The sequence below is a fragment of the Nannospalax galili genome, unplaced genomic scaffold, assembly GCF_000622305.1.
Source record: "Nannospalax galili isolate Female #2095 unplaced genomic scaffold, S.galili_v1.0 scaffold9, whole genome shotgun sequence".
In the NCBI taxonomy this organism is placed as follows: domain Eukaryota; kingdom Metazoa; phylum Chordata; class Mammalia; order Rodentia; family Spalacidae; genus Nannospalax; species Nannospalax galili.
The window spans coordinates 6,284,820-6,306,614 of record NW_008360332.1 but is presented as its reverse complement, the minus strand read 5'-3'; the positions used below and the strand labels follow the sequence as shown (position 1 = coordinate 6,306,614).

At 45.2% G+C, this 21,795-nt stretch overlaps 1 protein-coding gene across 1 annotated transcript in view; it reads left to right on the top strand.

The window, feature by feature from the left end:
• The first annotated feature begins 771 nt into the window (after positions 1-771).
• Lpar3 (lysophosphatidic acid receptor 3) overlaps positions 772-21,795 on the top strand; it is a 51,358-nt gene continuing 30,334 nt past the window's right edge. The window contains exon 1 of the mRNA XM_008826241.1: positions 772-1,549. Coding sequence (XP_008824463.1) covers positions 814-1,549 — 736 coding nt within the window. The 5' untranslated portion in view covers positions 772-813. The remainder of the gene's footprint in view (positions 1,550-21,795) is intronic.

The following is a 21,795-nucleotide window of genomic DNA, read 5'->3' as shown; positions in this document are numbered from 1 at the left end:
AGAAACTAAAGTGATTGGGTTGGAAAATCCAGTACACACATTCACACTGGTGCGGTTTGGATTGAAAGACTATGAGGAAAGGGTGAATAAACAGATAGGGAAGGGATGTTGATATCAAAGGCTCCCTCCCTACACCATAGGCCAGATCAGTGAATGTGACTGTAGCATGAAACTGAACGATGGTGAAAGAAGGATCAGGACAGGACTCAGAAGCAGAGGAGGGTTATCTCTTAGCGAAGGCATTCGGCTTCATGAAGTGTAATTGAATATTGTTATCTTGGAAAGAAATGTGCCTGGTGCTACCAGCCTGTGTTGATTACTGAACAGACCCCATAAATATGAAATGAACTGGAAGCCACCAGGAGAAAGCGTTCATCAATGGTTTATGCTGCATTGTAGTTGTTACCAGAGCCGAGTGGGAACTGAAGGACTTATCATCTGACATAATTGATTTCTTCCTGACCATTCATTCATCCATTCATTCAGCCAACCATTCAATCACCTGTCATGAGGCAGCCAAGTAACTTGGTTCTGAGGCTATTTATAATGGAAAAGAAAATAGACACAGACCCTCCCTCACTGAACTTTCAGCCTACCCTGGGAAACAGTTTGCATGTAAGCTAGATGCCATGGTAGGAGGTTAGGGGTGAATGTACTGGAGCAAAAGGGACACTTAAATTGAGACCTAGGATTAATAGGAGTTAGTTAAAGGAGAGGCCTACCAGTGGTCAGTGGTTTAGCAACTGATTTCACCCAGAGTGATGCTTGTTTCTTCTTTAAATTTCCTTCTAGGATGTTCAACTCTTCTCCACGATGAATGAGTGTCACTATGAGAAGCGGATGGACTTTTTTTATAACAGGAGTAACACTGAAACCGCTGATGAGTGGACGGGGACAAAACTTTTGATTGTCTTGTGTGTTGGGACATTTTTCTGCCTGTTTATATTTTTTTCTAATTCTCTGGTCATTGCAGCCGTGATCAAAAACAGAAAGTTCCACTTCCCCTTCTACTACCTGTTGGCTAACTTAGCTGCTGCAGATTTCTTTGCTGGAATAGCCTATGTATTCCTGATGTTTAACACTGGCCCGGTCTCAAAAACTTTGACTGTCAACCGCTGGTTTCTCCGCCAGGGGCTCCTGGACACAAGCCTGACTGCCTCCCTGGCCAATTTGCTGATTATTGCTGTCGAGAGGCACATGTCAATCATGAGGATGCGGGTCCACAGCAACTTGACCAAAAAGAGGGTGACACTGCTCATCTTGCTGGTGTGGGCCATTGCCATTTTCATGGGGGCAGTCCCAACACTAGGATGGAATTGCCTCTGCAACATCTCATCCTGCTCATCCCTGGCCCCCATTTACAGCAGGAGTTACCTCATTTTCTGGACCGTGTCCAACCTCCTGGCCTTCTTCATTATGGCGGTGGTATACCTGCGCATCTACATGTATGTCAAGAGGAAGACCAACGTAATGTCTCCACATACAAGTGGCTCCATCAGCCGCCGGCGGGCTCCCATGAAGCTAATGAAGACAGTGATGACTGTCTTAGGTAAGAAAAGCCAAATGAGCTGGTGTTTCCATCCATCCAGTAAATCCCTATCCAATGCCCACTGTGTGCAAGGCACTCACTAGGCACTCAGAATGCAGCAGCGAAGAGATCAGACATCAATCCCTACTCACACAGAGTTTATACCCTCATAGGAGTAAATAAGATAAGGGTTCTGATGAACTAAGTGCAGTGTACTATGCCAACATTACAGTTATACCAGAATAAATAGCCTATTTTTGAATGGGCCCAAACTTGGAGGGTGCCAGTTCCTCCAGATAGCTCCTGAAACTGTGCTGTTGAATCGGGCCTCATCCATAAGTTTATTCTAAACCATTTCTCCAGCTTCAATTGAGGAACTACAAGTTTGGATCCACCCTTATTTATCAGACAGTCTTTCCCTTTCATTCCTACACCCAAAACATCTCATCTCATACAGTGTCAAGTATTCTCAGTCTTCATTGTTTTGAATGAAGATGCATTGCCTTTCAGTGCTTTGGTTTGTTAATTCTCAAGAATACCCACACTCACTCGCTATCTTGGGTGGAACGGCAAATTGCAGTTTGGAGGGATCAAGGTCAGGCACTCAGGTCACAAGAGCACATGGTCAGTGAGTTTGCAGTAGCTTTTGGTTGCAAGATTAAAGGCATTAGTCCAGATTCTGTCCATTTTATAAAAGTCATTCCTCTAAGAAAGTAGAACTTATAAAGCAAGAGAAGTCATACTGAAAAAGAAAGCAAGGAAACAGAATGAGGGTACTAGTATGGTTTGTTGTTTTCAAAAGGCGTGCAGGGACACAGGTAGGTGAATTTGGGGCAGAGATGTGAAGGTGGTAAGGAATGGACCCCATGGGTATCTGAGACATGGGTCTAGGCAGAAGATTCAGAGTGTCACACCTATAAGGAGACTGGTAGGGGAAAGTGGGAGAACAGGACAGACAGCTCTCAGACAGGGTGGCCCACTCAGATTATGTGGGGCCATGTAGTCATATGAATTTTTGGCTTTTCTGAGTGAGGTAAGAAGCAACTAGAGGGTTTGGATAAGGGATTGACATGATGTTTTAGCATACCACCCTTGCTTAAGAAGGCACCACAGGGAGATAAGGACAAAGCAGGACATTGCGTAAGAGGGCATTTCAGTACTTGGAGAACTCACAGGAGCCAGGTGGCAGTCAGAGGGGATGGCCAGGTCCTGCTTTAAAGGTGGAGCTCATGGACTTGCCAGGCACATGCCTATGATCCTAGCACTTGGGTGACTGAAACAGAAGGAGAACTTAGAGTTCAAGACCAGCCTGGGGTGACACAAGTTCCAGGCCAGCCGAGGCAGGGAGAGAAATGAGGACATGATGAAATTTGAAAGTGAAGACTGTCATTAACTGAGATGAGGGACACTGATACGGAGGAGGTGTGGGGGAGGGGACTTTGGATTCCTACAAGTTCAATTTCAGATCCTGCTAGACATCCAAGCAGAGTGCCAATCCCAAATTCACAGGTGGGAACAGGAATTAAGGAATTCATGCTCTTGGTCTGAGCTTCTATACATTTCAGAGACTTCGCAGGGAGGAAATGGGACTTTAAGCCAGGAGACCGCATGAACTCCCCATGAAAGTGAATGTGAGTGTTGTAGAGAAGAATCAGGGGAGCAGCCTCAGTGTGGGGAGCAGCCAGCAGGGGAGCCCCAAGAGGAGTAGCGGGAACCCCCAGGAAATTAGGGCAGCCTGGAAGTCATTGAAAAGCAACCAAGGAAAGAGAATCCAGCTGGAGGCCCGCTGACTAGAAATGCTTGGGACCAAAAGGATTTCAAACTCCCTATGGTTTGTACTGAACAAAATTACAGATTTTGGAGCATATTTGATCCAAAATTTTCAAACTGGGGATGCTCAACCTATATCAACATTAATGTTTATACTCCTGCAAGGCGCATTAGGCCTGGGTCTTAAGGGGTTAGCAAAGTGGTGGTTTTTCAAGGACCTTGAGGATATCGAATCTGGCACAGCTGAGCATCTTGCTGGAGTCACACTTGGCCACTTTAGGGCAGCTGCTTTGGACAGCTCTGTGGAGATTTGCTTTGTACCGTGAGCCCCTCCCCCAAGACACCACACCCATTACAGCAGACTTTTCCTGTGGCTTTTTATACCTTGGTAAGTGACCTATTATCCCTTTGTTCTAATTATGAGTTGCAGGTAGAATTTGTGATGTGTGGGCAAATAGGGACTTCTGTGGTTTCATAGGCCTTTTCTTCTAAGGCAGAGAGACAATTTCCTACTGTGTGTGAGGGGCCATTATGGAGCGAAGGCCAGGCGTATCTTTCTGTCAAATCCTGAAGTGAAGAGACTGCAGGTAACTCCTGGAGACAGGCCATGTTGGGACATGCAGAGTGCATGTGTCTGATGGGAGGCAGGAGGGGACCACCTATGTGTTTTTTTTTTTAATATTTTATTATTTTTATTTTGTGTGTATGAGCATATTGCCTGCATGTGTGTAAGTGCACCCGTGTGGTGCAGTGCTCGAGGAGGCCAGTAAAGAGTGTCAGATTCCCCTAGAACTGGAGTTATAGACCGTTATTAGCTGCAGTGTGGGTGCTGGGAATCGAACCCTAGTCCTCTGCAAGAGCAGCCAGTGTTCTTAACTGCTGAACCAACTCTCCAGCTCCCACCTCTGTGTCTCTAAGGTCAGCAGACACCCAGCATGGTTGTTCAAACCGAGGACCTAGTTAATAAATATTTATATAGTGCTCGGTATGTGACAAAGAGTGACGTAGGTGACTTTATGAATATTAGTTTATTTAATCCTCGTGGCAACTCTGTGAGGTGAGTGCTTTGGTTATCCAACCACCAACCAGGTGAAGAAACTGAACGTAGGGTTTAATGTGTCCCAAGTCATTTCCCTGCTCGTGGTGGGGACAAGACTGGCTGTGGAGCTGACCTGCAGAATCTACGTGTTTAACTCTATACTGAATAGGTGATTTTGATTTGTTTGGGTTTTGTGTGTGTTGGGGTGTGCGTGCGTGCATGCATGTAGAATTTGTGACGTGTGGGCAAATAGGGATGTGTGTATTTTTGTGTGCGCAGGTCAAAGGCCAACCTTGACTGTTAGTCCTCAGATACTGTCCACCTTGATTTTATTTTTTAAAAATATTTCATTTATTATTTTTATTTTATGTGTTTGGGTGTTTTGCCTGCACATATGTAAGTATACTACATGCATGCATTGCTCTGCAGAGCCAGAAGAGAGTGTCAGATCCCCTGGAACTGGAGTTATGGACAGTTGTTAGGGGTCATGTGTGTGCTAGAGTCAAATGCGGGTCCTCTGGAAGAACATCAAGTGTTCTTAACCACTGAGCCCTCTATCCAGCCCTCATTTTGGTTTTTGAAACATGATCTCTCATTGACCTGGAGCTCACCAAGTAGGCTAGATGGGCCAGCCAGCGAGGCCCAGGGATCTGTTGATTTCTGCCCCCGAACTCTGGGATTACGAGTGCCTGCCCCTGAGCCTGGCATTTTTCCATGGGTTTGGGGATTAAACCCAGGTCCTCCTGCTTGCAGGACAAACACTTTACCAAGTGAACCCTCTTCCTAGATCTACTTGGATTGTTTATTGGTAACTTTTTCATCACCTCATTCTCCATTTAGCACCTTGCAAAAACAAGAAAGGGCAAGTCCCCATTCATCAGTATTTTCCCTCTGGAGCTAGATAGACTATTAATGCTTCTGGTACAGAGTGGAATTTAGCATGTGTAGGTATGTCAGTGAGCTTTGCTACACATCTCTTGCTTAGTTTGTAAGCATTAGAATTTGATTGGTCATATAGCTTGAGGAATTGCCTGCCTGCTTGAGAAGAAAATATTTATGTTTTATCACATTGAGTATAGCACACAGCAGGGCCACAGAAGCCTTCTGTCTTCCTAGGTGGAAAGAACAGGACGCTGCAGTAATCTCCATCACCAGCTTCGGTGTCACATGCGAACTTTGCTAACAGTTGTAGAAAAGTTTAAAATAAAGGAGCTGTGTGGTTTTGACAGGTGCCGTATTGGGTAAGAAAAACCGGAATTAACAATGAAATTGCCAAGGAAGATAAGAGAAGTCGTGGGATTCAGACGGAACAGTGCAGGGGAATTGGTCAATGGCAGGCAGACAGGTCAGTGCTAAGGACCTGGGGAAGTTTCTCAGTGGTGAGACAGGGATTTAATGGAAGATAGGAAGTTTGGAAACAGAAATGAAACTGAAGCACTAGGTGGTAAAGGTTTCAAGACGGCTAGGTCCCAATTTCTTTGGGTGACACAGATTTAGTGTTTGGCCCCATATCTTTTAAAAGTTTCCTAAGAGTGACCCAAAGCACATTATTTCACTCTAAATAATGAATGAAATAATTTCATTATTTAGAGAAATATTTCCATCTAATTTGGAATAGATAATCTTCAAGCTCTTTCCAAGGTATAAATTTCAGTGATCCCATTATAACATTAAGTAGCCAAAGGTAGAAATGAGAAGGAAGAGGGGTATATGTGTGTTACAGAGAGAAGGAGGGAAAGGAAGAGACCTCTCAATAAATGAGTGGGAATCTTGCAGAGCAGTGACCAACACAGGGTTCTGTGGACTGACCATGCGTCAAAACTCAAAGGCTTTCCCATGACAGCATTTCCCAGTATCCTGGAGAAGAAGCTCTTACTTGTTCTAAGAATACCTGTAAGAATTCAGTTACCCAAAACAAACATGTCCCAAATGACAGACTATTTTAAAAATCAGCAGTTTGGGGGTCTACCATTATTGTACCCACTTGTTCTTAGAATGTGGAGATGAATAGCTTAAAATGGATTTCTTTAATAATTACATGGTGTAAGTATTTTAATGTGAAAATGTGAAAACCTTGCTATGTAATCCTTGATATATACCTTGTAGGGAATGCTAGTAAGATTAAATCCCAAAGTTTATTAGGATTGCTCTTTTAAATGTTAGAAAGCCATTCCATGAATGTCTGTTGAACAGTACCTAAAAGCCAAGTAGTTGTGTGAATCCAGTGAACTTTGTCTTGCTGCAAGGAAGGATGAGAGCATGGGCTGGGAAAACTGTCTCAGAGGGCTTGGGATGTAGTGCAGAAGGATAGGAAGGATTCAGGTAGACAGGAGGAGCAGACACCCTAAGTAAAAGGAAAAGGTATACTCAACTGTGATGATAGACCCCACCCCCAAAGCCTGTGTATTACCCAAGGAAGGATGCAGGAGCACAGGTGATTTCTGTGACCCTGAAAAAAAAGCTCAACGGTGAGCCAAAAAGTTGGCTGTACTGCTTGGAAGGAGAGTGGTAGATCAGATGCTCTTCACATTCTTTCCCAGAGTTAGCTTTCAGTTGGACACAAAAACACAGAGCAGGATTGGGAGTAAACGGCTTCTTGTGGGTGGTGGCGGCGATGGTGGTGGTGTGGGGTTCAAATCTGTGCACGACTGGAAAGGCGTGTCAGCATCCTGTTCTCATTTCAGCGGCCCCATGGTAGAATTCGTGCTCACTTCTGGGCTGTGATATACGTTGGGGCCCCGTCCATGGAGGAAGTTGCTCATTGAAAACACAGGGAAGACATACGATCGATCCTATTTTCCAAAGAGCACCAAAGCCCCATCCGAGATGGAATTTTGAAATCTTGCTTGTCATCAAGCCTAATCAGTTGCAGTCACCAAACATACACACAAACTATGTTTATTGTCAAGCAGTATACCATCTGAACTGTGGACACAGGGATCAGAAATGGGCCAGACTTTCTTCTATTTTGCAAGGTCTTGAAAAAGAAAAGACAAGAAAAGAAAAGAAAAAAGAAAAGGGGAAGGGATTTGTGAACCTGTACTTTTAAAGTCTTCCATGAGGCTTCATGTTTTCATAGGGTGACTCAAACGGTGGATTATAATTAATTCAGTATTATTTAGTATTATTAGTATAATTCATTTAGTATTTCCAATTATCGACGGGGGATTGGGGGGATGGATGTTCCAAGATGGCCGGTGGATGCTGAACTGATTAATACCAAACCCTATATATGCTATACACTGATAATCAACTTTAATTTATAAATTAGATTAACAGCAATAATTGGCCAGAGCTCAGGAACCACAACATGCAGGATTTTTTTTTGTCTTTTTCTCTCAGCATTAACCTGTGAACATTTGCCCTTTTATTTGATATGAGTACTTTATGGCTTTTCTTAGTCATATCCAAATTGCCAGCATAACTACTCCTGCACTCTGGAGCTGTTATTAAGTAAAATAAGGGTCACTTGAACCAAACCACTGAGATGCCATGGCAGTTATTTTGATCATCAAGCTGCATGCAAATGGCTAATAAAAAGCAGCATATGTGATGTGGAGCTCCTGGACACCAAATGGTTCGTGTCCCAGGTGAGATAGAGGTGAAATTTCATCACACTGATCAGAATAGAGTAAAGTATAAAATTGATGAATTCTTCATTTCTGGAATTTTCCATTTCATATTTCTAGACTACAGTTGACTATGGGTCACTGAAACTATGAAAGTGAAACAGTAAGGGGAAGATACAGAGTGCCCCTGGAGCGGGATAGGGAGTTGTGATCACCCCTGCCCCCAGTGTGGCTGCTGAGAACTAAACTCAGGTCCTCTTCAAGAGCAGCATGTGCTCTTAACATCGGAGCCATCTGCTCAGCCCCTAAGCACAGTCCTTAAATTGTTTTTTGCATGTGTGTTTGTGTGTACTGGATTCTGAGCTAAAATACATTCTGTTCTGTGGACTACGAAAAGCTGTGGTCTTTAGATCAAGAGATTTTTTTCTGTCTCTCTATCTCTGTCTCTCAGTCTGTCTCTCTCATTCTCTGTATCTCTCCCTCTCTCTCCCCCCTGCTCTTTGACAAAAAGTACTGAATTTTTTTTTATTGTTAAGGGTCTTTAAAAAGCCTGTGATAATTACAACCAGGTGCTGGGTATTTTCTTATTACATCTTCCTTTCTCTTCACATAGACTGATGCTGGATCCCTCTTTGCCTTTTCTCTGGGGATATGCTTGTTCACACATTGATAGAATGAAAAAAAAAGAGGAAATTGAGATTTAAGGAAGTCCAGTGGCTTTAAAAATCCCATCACTCAAAAAAGAACCTAGACTTACTTCCAGCTTGGCCTTTGGCAGCTATGTCCAGGACAGGCCTGTAAAGTAGGCAGTGTCAGGGATAAGTGGTGCATTAGTTTTCTTATTGCTGTGACCTGAGGGAAGCAATGTGAAGAGGGAAGGGCTCGTTTGGCTGTGGTTTGAGGGTACAGTCCAGTATGGCACAGAAGGCATGGTGGCAGGAGCATGACATTGCTTGCTCAAACTTCTGAGGACCAGGAAGCAGACAAAGAACAGGAAGCAGGACCAGTCTGTTCATCTCAAGGTCTACCCTGCAGAGAGCCACTTCCTCTAACAAGGCCCCACTTCCCAAGGGTTCACAGCCTCCCCAAACCATGCCACCAGCTGAAGACCAAGTGCTTAAACATATGAGCCTGTGGAGGGCATTTTGCAGTCAAGTCATAACAAGTGGGCATCCCATTTTCAATGTGAAGAGGTGAGGTCTCACCTCAGTCAGGGGCAGTTCCACCTTGAGATGAAGATGAAAGAACATTGCTTAGTGCCTCCTATGAGAAGGTCAGTGCACGCTAAGCACATAGAACATTGTTTCCTTTACCTTCATAGCTCAAGGTGGATGTTTTAATGGACAAACGAACTTGAGTGGGCTGAAGTATCTTTCTCCCGTAGATGCACAATGGTAAAAATGCTAACAGTTCATATTCACTGGATGTTATACATTGAGTGATTTACATGTTTTATTTCAATTTATTATGATTATGTCTGACTATGAGAGAGGTTTTGTTATTATTTCCAGATGAGGAAACTGAGACCTAGCGAGCTTTAATGTGTTGACAAGAGAAGGAGCAGAGATGAGATTTGAATGCAGGGAGGTTCTTCCTAGTTCATTAACGTCCTCCTCCATGTGACCCGTGTAGGATGGCACAGGCCTATGCCAGGAGATGTAGGGCTTCTACCTCTCTTGATTTCTAAATGGCATTATTTCTATAACATTTTGTGATATTTCAGTATTTAAACCACCCTGTTCTAAAGATTTTGAAGCAATGTACAACAACCTCTCCTGGGAACTAACAGCTCCATATTTTTCAAACCATATGCTTAGCAAAGAAGATAGTAACTGTAAGGACTTTCGAGTGTGTTGGGGAATTAAACTTAAATTCTGGCTTTGTGACTTTCAAGTTCTGTGACCCTCAGCACTTTGCCTAATCACTCTGTGACTTGGCTTTCCCATCTGTAAGATGGGCATATTAATATCTTTGACGTGGTGAAGTTTTGAAGATTCAAGGAGATAATGCTCATCAGACAGTTCAGGTAGTGCTTAGGACATAGGAAATACTAAGTAAACATTAGCTGTTCTTCTTGGGCCTTAGTTTGCCCCTGATGGGCTTCGTTCTGTGTTCCAGCAGAATGCCCCCTTACCCCAGTAATGTTACAAAATGTCCTAGAGACAGGGACTAGAGGCCTATTGATGGTGCCATAAAAAAAATAAAAAACAGATTTTTTTCAATATGGACAGGCAGCTGACTAGGTGTGCTTTGCAGAGGGTGCCTGACAGCTGGTAAATGGTACCAACTCTGTCACTGGAGACCTCAATCAGTCTAAACATGTGGTCAGCACAAGTGGAAAAGCTCTCCACCTGTCTTGCTGATCTCTATGAACTACGTTCTCCCCTACCAAATTCTGTTAATGACTCCTATCTCTGACAGGTAATCTTTGCATTAATAATTAACCTCATTTTTGTAATGTCTATGAAAAAAACATTGTATATCAGACCCTGACCACCAACCATTAATGTGATAGGACTCCTACAACACACAGTCAACATCTTGTGTGTAGATGTACCAGACATTCCTCACTAGACATTGTTCCCCTGTTGCTGATGAATTCTTCCAGGGAACCTTGTTAGTCAAGTGCTCACACCACTTTTGCTAGAATTGGAAAAATTTTTCTGGGGTCTGAGAAGAACTGGGATCGGAGGAACCTAGGCCTTTTAGCATTGTTCATGTTCTTTGTCAGTGAGATGCCCTTGCTCCATTAGAAATAAAGAAGGGAAAGAAGGAAGAGAGGGAAGGAAAGTAGGAAGGGAGGGAAAGAGGGAGCAAGGGAGAGAGGGAGCGAGGGAGAGAGGGAAGGGGGGGAAGGGAGGTAGGGAGGAAAGAAGGGAAATAAAAGGAAGGAAAGGAGAAGAGAGAAGGGAAGAGGAGAGAGGAAGGAGAGAGGGGAGGGAGGAAGAAAGGAGGAGAGAGGGATGAAGGAAGAGAAGAAAAGAGGGAGGAAGGAAGGAATGAAAGCATGTGCATGCAAAAGTGTGCATGAACACACACACAGACACAGAAACACACACACACACACACACACACACACACACATATACACACACTTGAAAACCAAGAGGCCGTAAAAGTTAGCCAAGGTCCTTGGAAATTCTTAAGATACTTTGTTTTGTAGCTTTTGTGGCTGTGTTGAGGCCTCTGCAGCCCTGAAACATGCTTTCAGTATTTGCCACCTTGTGCGCCTTATAATCAAATATCTGAAAAAATATGCTGTTTGCCTTGTGGGGTGAACATGTTGGTATGCAGTGGTCACTGCACAGGGAGTCATATCAGATGGAAAATGACTAAATCCATTCGGAGTGACGTCATCAAGGCACCAACACTTAGTACAGAGTTTCGGGGTGTTTCTGCTTTGTCTCGAAGCAGCTGATCAGGGAAGCACATTTGTTGCGGGAATGATTTTCTCCTGTGTTTCATGACATTGCAACAGGATCTTCTGGGCGAGGGAGGTGTTTGTCCCTAGGCAGGCTGTGAATGAGTCAATGCAGAAAGCAATGGCCTCTCAGCTGCTGCCTCAGCAATACTGATAGATTTTTACCCTGTTATATTACTTCCTTTTCTCATTGCTGGGGCCAAATACTTGAAAAAAGATTCTGAATGAAGGAGACATTTATTTGGGCTCACAGTGTGAGAGGATACAGTCCATTGTGGCAGGGAAGACAGGTTAGCAGGCTGTACCACAGTGGCCAGAGCGGACGGCTGCTTGTTTACATCTCAGCAGATCAGGAAGCAGAGGAAGAGGATGTTGGTACTCAGCTGACTTTCTCCTTTTCTTCTTTTTATTTAGTCATGGGACAGTGCTGATAATGTTCAGGATAGGTCTTATCCCTCAGTTAATCCTCCCTAGAGATGTCCTCACATACAAATCCAAAGATGTACCTCATTAATGCCCTAGATGTTTCTTAACATAATCAAGGTAGCAAGGGAGAGGGTGAAGATCCAGAAGGCTTCCGTGTCTGGTGTCAGAAAGAAAAAAGAGCATGATTGTTGCATCCCACACCCCACCTCTTCTTGGCCCCTCCTCTGTACAACCTGTCAGCAGTCTGTCTTCTTCATTTGCTTCTCCACATGTTGCCATATATCATCCAAGTTCGATCCTTTTCTTCCCACAGCGCTCTAGCAGATGCCTCTCTTTGCTTTCAGCTCAGCATTCATTTGTCCACACCAGCGTCCTTGTTTCCAGACCTGTCACTGTTCCACTTTCTTCTTCTGTTTCTTCCACACGCCTTGTGAGTACTGTTTTATTAACATACCTGCTTTTCAAGTTCCATTTTTTCATTCCCTTCTTTAGAATTTTCTTCTGTCTTCTGCTTAAAACCTGGAGAAATTCTTCAGCTGTTTTAAGAAATCATTGACTTTTTTTTTTTTTTTTTTTTAGTGCAAAGGATAGAAGCACTTCCCACATTTGACCTTTTTGAGAAGAGGGCTCGGAGGAAGGGCCCAACACCAAACCTCCTGGAAGGCTCAGTTCCAGAACTCAGTAATACTCTCTCCCGGGTATTGATTCTTCCAGTGTGGTTATCACCCCTACTCAGGTGCTCCCCACACCAGGCTAATTTACCACCTAGAGTATTATAATGTATGCATGCTATCCCAAGGTAGAATGCTATCAAATTCACATTAACATTGTACCTTTAGAGAATTTCAGCTGGGGACTACTGTATTTCAGGATAGGAATCAGGGGTGGAGGGTGTTTTCTGGAACCACAATCTTCCATAGACTTAGGGACCAACAAGGAACCTGGAATAAAGGGCAGAAGAATTAGAAAGGACTGACTAGGGACACCCCAAGCGAGCAACCCCTCTTCCTGTTCCCACCTGCTTTCCTTCACCACCAGATTATTATCATGAACTCTGCAGAGTGTCAAGAAAGATCTCCTTGCCATGAAGAATCAGCATCTTTTGAGAGTTGACCAAGTTCACCTTGTAAATCATTGCTAGTGCTGCGGCCAGAGCTCAAGGCTTACTGGTTCTTTCTTGTTCTAGCCAGTCCAACCTCATGCCTTGGAGCAAGAAACCTGTCTTGGGTACCAAGGAACAAGGATGCACAGCGGTTGTCTGTGTTTTTGAGCTAGTCAGAGAGTTTGCCATCCAATAGTGCACCTGCTTTGATTTTTGTGTTTTCTCAGTAAGAAGAGATTTCTGCTTTTTGTACCTTCTCATCCTAAACACATACTGCCTGCCCACTGAGACCTGGCCTCCACCCAGAAGGCACTTTGCATCTTCCTCACGCTAGTGTTTTGTGGTTGTCAGGAGATGACCAAGGCTTATGAGTCAATAGTGTGTCATACAAGCTATCACACCAGGGCAGAGCTATTCCATGAGGCTTTTCCCACATATGACTCACAGGAATCCTATTGATGAACTTATCTGAGGAAATGAGAGGCCTACCCAGATAACTAACAATCCAGCTGAGCAACATGTGTGGGAAAGGAGCAGGGCAGGCTGTTTATGCAATGAAGCTCTAAATAGCAGTCGTGATCTGTTTGAGAGGCATCCTGGAACCAGAGCATAGAGGGCTTTAAAACACAGAAGTGTGTTATTGTCAAATGTGCGTCAGAGACCAGGCAGGTATGAAGTATGAACAGAGCCTAAGGTGGGTGTGTTGTCTGGAGGGTGGCTCCTGTGGCCAACTGGATAGAGTATGTCTTATATAATAACATGTGGATGAATCCAGTAGGTTTTTTGCCCATCTTCAACCTACAACAATACCGCTGGCAGTGAGGAGGGGCGGAGTGGGGAAGGACATGGAAGACTCCTGAGCCAGACCAAAAGCTCTTATAATGGTGACTAGGTCAGGCGCCAAAGGGGGGCAGAGCTTGTCCTCAGAGGATGCTACAGGAAGGCACCTGTGAGCAGAAAACACAGTCAGGTAGACCCATCTGAACTTGTTGGAATCTGCAGAAGGAAGCAACGGCAGAAGCGGGCGGTGGTCAAGGTCACAGAAAGTTGGAAACAGAAGCCCATCATGGAAACTAAATTCTGAGGCAGAGAACAGACAAGAACAGTGTGAGACATAATCAAACTTTGCTGCTTCCTTCAAACTTCTGAGCTGCGCACTTTCTGTCTCACCTTCTGACCACCCCTCCACCCTTTCTTGCTCTGGCATGATCCCCCCCCCCCCCCCCCCCCCCCCCCAGTCAGGTAGACCCATCTGAACTTGTTGGAATCTGCAGAAGGAAGCAACGGCAGAAGCGGGCGGTGGTCAAGGTCACAGAACGTTGGAAACAGAAGCCCATCATGGAAACTAAATTCTGAGGCAGAGAACAGACAAGACCCGTGTGTGACAAAACCAAACTTTGCTGCTTCCTTCAAACTTCTGGCCTCCGCCCTTTTTTGCTCCCCTTCTGCCCCCCCCCCCCCCCTTTCTTGCTCTGGCATGACCCCCCCCCCCCCCCCCCCCACTCTCCAGATCCTTGCCGCCTGCTTTCTGCTAGAATTTCTTACCTCCATCAGGAGTCAGGGGAGTCAAAAAGCGTACTTTCTTTGTTCTTGCTCTCCTGTGAGCTTGACCACTCAAAACATAGCCTCTGACCTTCCACCCCCTTCTAACCACTGTCCATTCCCTCTCTTCTTTATTACTGGATTTTTTTGCCCTGTGTCGTTCTATTTTGTAAACATCTCAAACCCTAGCCCGGTAGCTCCTTCTCTGCCATTCTGGGGCTGCTTGATGAAGCCTCCGTTGCCCTCCTGGTTCTCAGATTCAGGAGTCTGACATGACCTGCCTGGGATGTGGCAGCCTGCCTCATGCTCTCCTGTGATGCCTTCTTCCTCCTGACACTTGGCCCAATCTCTTCCATTTCTGACTATCCTTGAGGTGCCCTTTGTCCCTTTTCCTGAAGCTCGTCAAGTCTCAGAGGAGCCTCCTCTTCCCCAACGCATGAGCCAGCTGCACCTCCTGAGGCAAGATCTCCATCTTTAGCTTTTCTGGCAAGATCTCACTCTGTGGCCAGCTTTCTGCTGCACATACTCTTGGACGTTCTACAAACACCTCATACATCACTTTCCTCTTAAATTTGTTCCCTGTGTTCTTCTGGTTCTCTGCAGGGGTGGTTCTATGTGTTTGGCTTCCAACCAGAAAGGTTGCCAGTGCCAACTCTCATCACCCAATACAAGTAGACGCCACACCCAGTTCAGTGGTAACTCAGGCCTGCTTCATGCCCTCTGACCCTTTATCTGTGTCTAGATTCCTCCATGAAGGCTTTTCCTCTTCCAGACCGAGGTGTTTTCCTAAACCGGTGTTTTCCTAAACCCACAGTGAACCTGGAGATCATTTTGTCTCCCCTCTCATACTAGGGGACCTTTGAGTCCCTTGGCTGGGATTCCAAAACAACTTCCAAATTCTGTTCCGACCCCTTTTCCCAACACTCCCCGTCCCACACGGTATCTGTTTCTGTCACGGGAAGCTTGTCACCATTCTGCAGATGTACAGTGACTGAGGCTCCTCTCTTTTTAGAGTGGTAAACTGTCCCTTGTTCAAGATTCATCTCCTCCAGAGTCTTCTCTCTCTGTGACAGTTTCTCAGACACCGTTCCCCAGGAAGTAAGAAGTCTCCGATGCTTCTACAGTACAGTAATCATGTGCATCAAAGTATCTAACTCCTTTTATTATAACTTATTTGCAACATGCCTGTGCTTCCTGTGGAGACTGAGTTTGTCAAGCACAGAGCTGTGTCAGTCTGGTTTCATTTCCACGGTCTATGGTTCTTTTACACAGTAGGTGCTGAACAAATACCAACGTAGTGAACTGACACATCCACTCATGAGCCTTTGACAGAAAGGATGGTTAATGGAGGACCTGGTCACAAGGGGGAAGACTAGAAACAGACATTTCGGAAGCACCTTCAGGCATTTTTTTGTACGATTATCTCACTTTCTTCTTTTTCTTTTTTGTGTATATGTGCATATACGATAAGTGTGTGTACACATATGTGCCTGTTCATGTGTGTGAGGGTCACCATGCAAATATGGGGGTCAGAGGACAACCTTAGGTATCAGTCCGCACCTTCTGTCTTGAGACATGGCCTCTTATTGTTCGCCACTGTGTACACCAGACTAGTTGGAGAGATTCTGGGAACTCTCCTGTCTCTACCTCCTATCTCTCCATAGGAGCTCTGGGACAGTAGTCGTGTGCTACCACATCTGGCTTTACATAGGTTCTGGGGCTCTGATCTCAGGTCCTCACACATAGCAAGCACTTTACCCACTGAGCATCTCCCCAGCCCTGACTGCCTCATGTCTACCAGCCCTGTGTGGAAAAACATAGAATTTTATTTAGTTCAGTACCACATTGTACTGTTGAATCCTTCCCACAACTCCATAGGGGAAGCAGTGCTGCTGCCATTTTGAATATGAGGAAACAACCTGAGAAAGATGGAAATCGGCCCAGGTCACATATCAAGGAGGCAGAGCCTCCATTCAAACCCCATCCCTCTGTCCCAAAGCTGTACCTCCTTATGGTGTACAAGCCCAGTGTTCACCAGCTCCACCTGAAAGGGTGACTAGGCGTTGCTGAAAGCTAGTGGTCCTCCCTTTCAGGGGCCTCAATACTTGTGCTGTGGAGACTGGTTCTGTGTCACTGGAGATTTGTCTTACTGGTGATGTGACATGATTGCTTCCTGGGATAAGGGCCATGTTTCTACAGACTTTCATTCCTCATTCAGGATCTATTGCAATCTTTGTTGATATGTCTATGGAGGGACCTACTTAATCTGGAACAGGATTGACTTTTATCACTGACCATAAGGCATGAAAAGAAATTTCTTTGTTAGAGCTGGGCCTCTAGGTTAAAGGATCTCCAGGGCTCTTCATGCTGATTCATGCAATTCCCTCTGTCTTGGGGCAGCTAGTTATATGGAGTAGGGTTACATCAGGACTAATGACAGGGTTCTCTACATAATGTGTTGGGGGGGTCTCATTCAAAAGGCAGAGGGGAAGTACAGTAAAGTTTCTAAAAAGCATGAAACCCTTTCTTTCCCTGTCTCCTCAGCTGACTGTCATGTCCCATTAGTCCCTTACAAAGAGCAAGTCAAGATAAAAATTATAAAAGATATCCAAGAAACTACAAGAGTTTTATATCAAATGTCAGCCTTTGTAAGCACTGGCTCTGGGTAACTGGCACTGTGACCAGTCCATGAAGCCTTCGCCTCTAAGACTGACCCCTTAGCCTTAGATAACCAAGGCTAATGCTACTAGGAGCCAGGACACTTGGGGAGACTTAGACATCATTAAATTATCTCCCCAGAATCAGGAGGGCTGGCTGTGTGTTGGTTCATATTTAATATTGATTTTGAGATCCTTTCTTCTCTTGAGCTAGTGTCTTTTTCCTTATCACCAGACTTGAATACTGACTGAAGGGACAGTGGCACAGTGTGGACGAGATCTCCTGCATGTTATCTTAGCAACTGGTGAGTCCCAGGCACTCCCCTACAATATCTACATTCCTGACCTTTCCAAACTAGACTCACCGAGTCAGGTCTCTGTTGCTCTGTGCTAACCTCATCCTGCCTATTTGGTCCAAGACAAGGCTTATGAAATAACTTATGTTCAGAACAGCTCCCTTCCTGATTGAGTTCACCTCAAGAACCCCACAAATGGGTATCAGGTTAAAAGGTCAGGACTTTGTGTACAACTTGAGCAATTTCTCTTTTGAAAGGTCATTGTCTTCCTTCCTAGGAAATGTCCCAATCTCCTTGGTCCTGGGTCATCTTACACTTGGGCCCCATGTTTTGGTAAAGGCTTTGTGCTCCAGAGACATTGTACTGGTTTTACTTCCGAGGTGTGCCTGCTGTACTCCTGAGGTTGACATGAGCTCTTGGATGTCCCCCTGGAATGGTTTTATCCCTCCCTCCCTCCCACCCTCCCTCCCTCCCTCGGTTCCTCCCTTCCTCCCTTCCTTTCTGTGTATGTTCATGTTTGTGTGGGTGTGTGTACTATGTATCCATGTACAGAGACCAGAGGTAAAACTCAGGTGTCATTCCTCAGGGACTGCCCCAACTTGTCTTGTTGTTGTTTTCAGACAGAGCCTCTCACTTTTACCTGGAACTCGCTCATTAGACTAGGCTGGCTGGCCAGCAAGCCCGAAATCTGTCTCTGCCTCCCCAGCATGGGGATTACACATGTATACGACCACGTCCGACTTTTTACGTGAGTTCTAGGGATGGAACTCGGGTCCTCATACATTTGCAGCAAGCTCTCTCCTAACAGCCATCTCCCCAGTTCCAACCTCTGCTTTCTACTGGGTCTTAGAGCACTTCTAAAGATGCCCCAGTGATGTCCAGTCCTAAGTTGGCCTCATCAGGTCTGTATGAGGTTTAGAAACTGAAGCTGCCTCTTCAGTAGCACAGGATGGACCCTCAGAAGGACATAGAGGTCCCAGAGAAGTCTGTGCTCATCTAAGGAATGATGATTGGACCCCTGTTCATCTGTGCTGACTTGGGAAGGAAAGAAATACCTTTGTGCTTTAAGGCATCTTGTGAGTTTGGACTCTCTTGAGGCTTCCTGATTCTTCTTTGTTGACCTCTTCATAGTAAGGGGCCCACAGAGCCTCTTGACTCAGGGGGTCTTTCTCAATGTGGTCCCCAGGTACAATGACACTAACAAGCCACTGGATTCCAGGTATCTCTCATGACAGCATCCAACCTCAGGGCTCACCAGGGACAGTCTCATGTTATTAAGTTGAGGTTTTCTTTGATTACTGCAAACTCATGAATGATACACACACACACACACACACACACACACACACACACCACACCCTCACTGCTGGGTGGAAAAGCCACACTTAGGCTTGCCTCGGGTGAGAAAGGGAAGGGCTGAGCTCGGCCTCTAGATCCAGTCCCTGCAGTGCGGATGACCAGGAGGCCTGGAAGATCCAGTCCCTGCAGTATGGAGGAGTGATGACCAGGAGGAGCTGGCAGAGAAGGAAGGAGGTCTCTACAACGATGGTTTCATTACAATGTAGCCCTTCAGAGCCTACCAACCTCCCAAGGATGGACTCTGTTTATAGGCAGCCTCAAAGAGTCTCAGAGCCTTGCAATGAGTGGCCATATTAGGTGACTTAGATACTGACTTAACTAGGTCCTAGAGGTTTGGAGAACACACACACAAGGTAAGTCCATGAAAAGAGATGGCCTCTGATAACAAAAAAAGAGGGTAAATTATGGTTGAGTATTGTATGAGACGCTAATTCTTATGTGGCTCCTTGAGAACTTTTTGGAGTACACTAGATGTCCTGTGCGTATCAGTTTGGGATAGTGGACCTTGACCACCCTTCATGAGGTGAGGTCGAATACTGACATCACAACATATATTAAGTACTCTAACATCTCTGGGCTCTGGTTGATTTTTCTAGAGAGCCCTCTGGCCATTTCTTCAGGATGGAGATTTAGAAGCCTAGAAAGATGAGTGGGAAGATGGCTTTGGGATACCTTTGTGGAGTTTCTCTAACACCCAAGACCAGGAAAGGGTCATGAAGTGATGGTAGAGCCTGCACTCAAGGTAAGGGAGGTAGAATAGACAAAGGGTGGCCAGGGTCACCAGTGGACTGTGCAAGACGGGAAGACTCCCCATGGCTGAACCTACTGTTCAAGCTGTATTGAAGGAGCATCACAGAAAGCAGAATATGGACCCACAGCCCATAGAAGATATGGTGCCAGAGCATTCGAACACATTCTAGGCCACCAAGGCAAAGTTGGGGTGCAACTTCCTGGAAAACATAAGATATAAATTCTGAGCTGTGGGCAATAGGTGCCACCTCCTAACAGCCACAGGCTTGAGTACACTTGGGGATCAGTAGGTAGAAGTTAGGGCCAGGGAATGTTGGCAGAGAATCAGGAAGAGTGGGTATTTCCTCTGGAGGGCCAGTGAGTCCCTGAAGAACTGGCAGGAGTCAGGAGAGCCCTAGCCCGAGCTGATCTGGAGTGGAGACCCCAGATAGTGGGAATAGGAGATTAGGCAGATGTCCAGACCTTAGTCATCAGGCCCATATGATGTCTGAGGGTCCTCAGATCCCTCTTGATCAGCAAGGGTCTTCCTAGTCATGCTGGTGAGCTCTGATAGGCTATAGGTGCTTGGGTTTGGAGGGCTGCTCACACAGCCTAAACAGTTCTTTATAGAGATGTGTTTTTAGAAGGTGGTGCAGTCCATGTGTCAAGAACCAGCATTTTCAGTTTGTACATGAGTTCTGTTTCCTCCTGCACACACACACACATACACACACACACACACATACACACACACGTACATATGCACACAGTCACACAGACATGCATTTTTGCATACAGGGACACACATATGCACATTAACACGCACACACACACAGGGAGCATGCACACATGCACACAGACACATGCATACAGTCATACACACATGCATACAGCATATACACACAGGCACACACGCACATTCATATGCATACACACAGAGGTGCGTGCACACACGTTTCTAATTCAGTGGTTGCCTGGCTGAGCCCTGGCACAGACTTTGGAGAACCGGCTGAGGTATTCTGTGTGCTCTCATCCCAGGGGGAGACGTTTCACAGGTGGGAGTCACTGCAGTAGCAGTGAGCAGGGAAAAGAAAAAGTAGGTTTAAAAGACCCTAAAATGCCAGAAGTCCCAGGAGGTGAGGAAGCTGGGGGTGGGGGGAAGGGCGAGGTGCCAGAAGGAGGAATCCAGCTTCTGAGTTTTCAGTTTGGCTAGTGCAAAGAACAAAGAAAATAGTGATTTAGAAACAGAAGAAGCTAATAAAAATCGAGGCTCAAAGTGAAATCCCTGACCTTCCTGGAAAACATAAAATATAAATTCTTTTAGAACCTCAGGAAATACCCCTCAGCCCCAATTGCTGGAGAAAGTACCCGGTACCCCCCCGCAACTTCCCACATAGTAGGTTGAAGCAGCACCACTTTGCTCTAGAGGTGCCCATTTTAAACACACATTGCTTCTGCATGTATATCATTAAGAAACACTTCACCATTTTTGATCATTGTCTTGTTCTTTTAGTCATTAGGAATAAACGATTTGGTTAGCTTAAAATTAGCCACTCTGAATTTATATCTGATCTCATTGCCCTGACACAAACAACCCCTTTGTGGGTAATGAAAGCAATTTAATGGTGTGGTCTAAAGGAGAAAGCAGTATTACTCAAGCTATTAGCATCAGGGGACTTCTCACTGACCTCTTCCAGTGACCTGCAAACTGTGCTTGCAGGATTACTGCACTCCAAGGAGGCACCGAGTAAAGCCTTGCTTGAAAATATTTTAGAGAATGAGAAAAAGACATAAAGAAAAGCAGAGAGATATCCAGTAAAGAAGGGGCAAAAAGGGGCTTCTAAAACTAACCTATGACAGGTTTTGCTAGTTTCAAGTGGCATGTCACCAGGATGTCTGAATCGGACATAGGAGCCCACCACTGCAGCCTTGTGAGAATGAAAAATGTGGGATTCCACAGTTTTGTGTACTGTGGCTCTCTGGAGGGGACTGGAATGGTTGAGTCAATGTAAATGAGGCCGAGCGTTTCTGACCTTGACTGAGACAGGGTGGCTAGTGGTTCTCTACTGGCCCCTTATGTGGGGAAACATCTCTAAGATACCTTTGTTAAAACCTGAGGAACTTCTGAAAGTCTTCTTGACAATTTTATACGCTTTTATCTTGAATTTCTTTTATTAGCATCTATTAATTATACACAATCATAGGTTCCATTATGGCATTTTCATACAGATATAATGTATCTCGATCATATTTGTCCCCATGACCCTCTCTTGCCTCCCTCCCTCTCCCACGGAACCTCTTTTCAACTAGTTCATCTATTTTCACATCTTGTGTGTGTGTGTGTGTGTGTGAGAGAG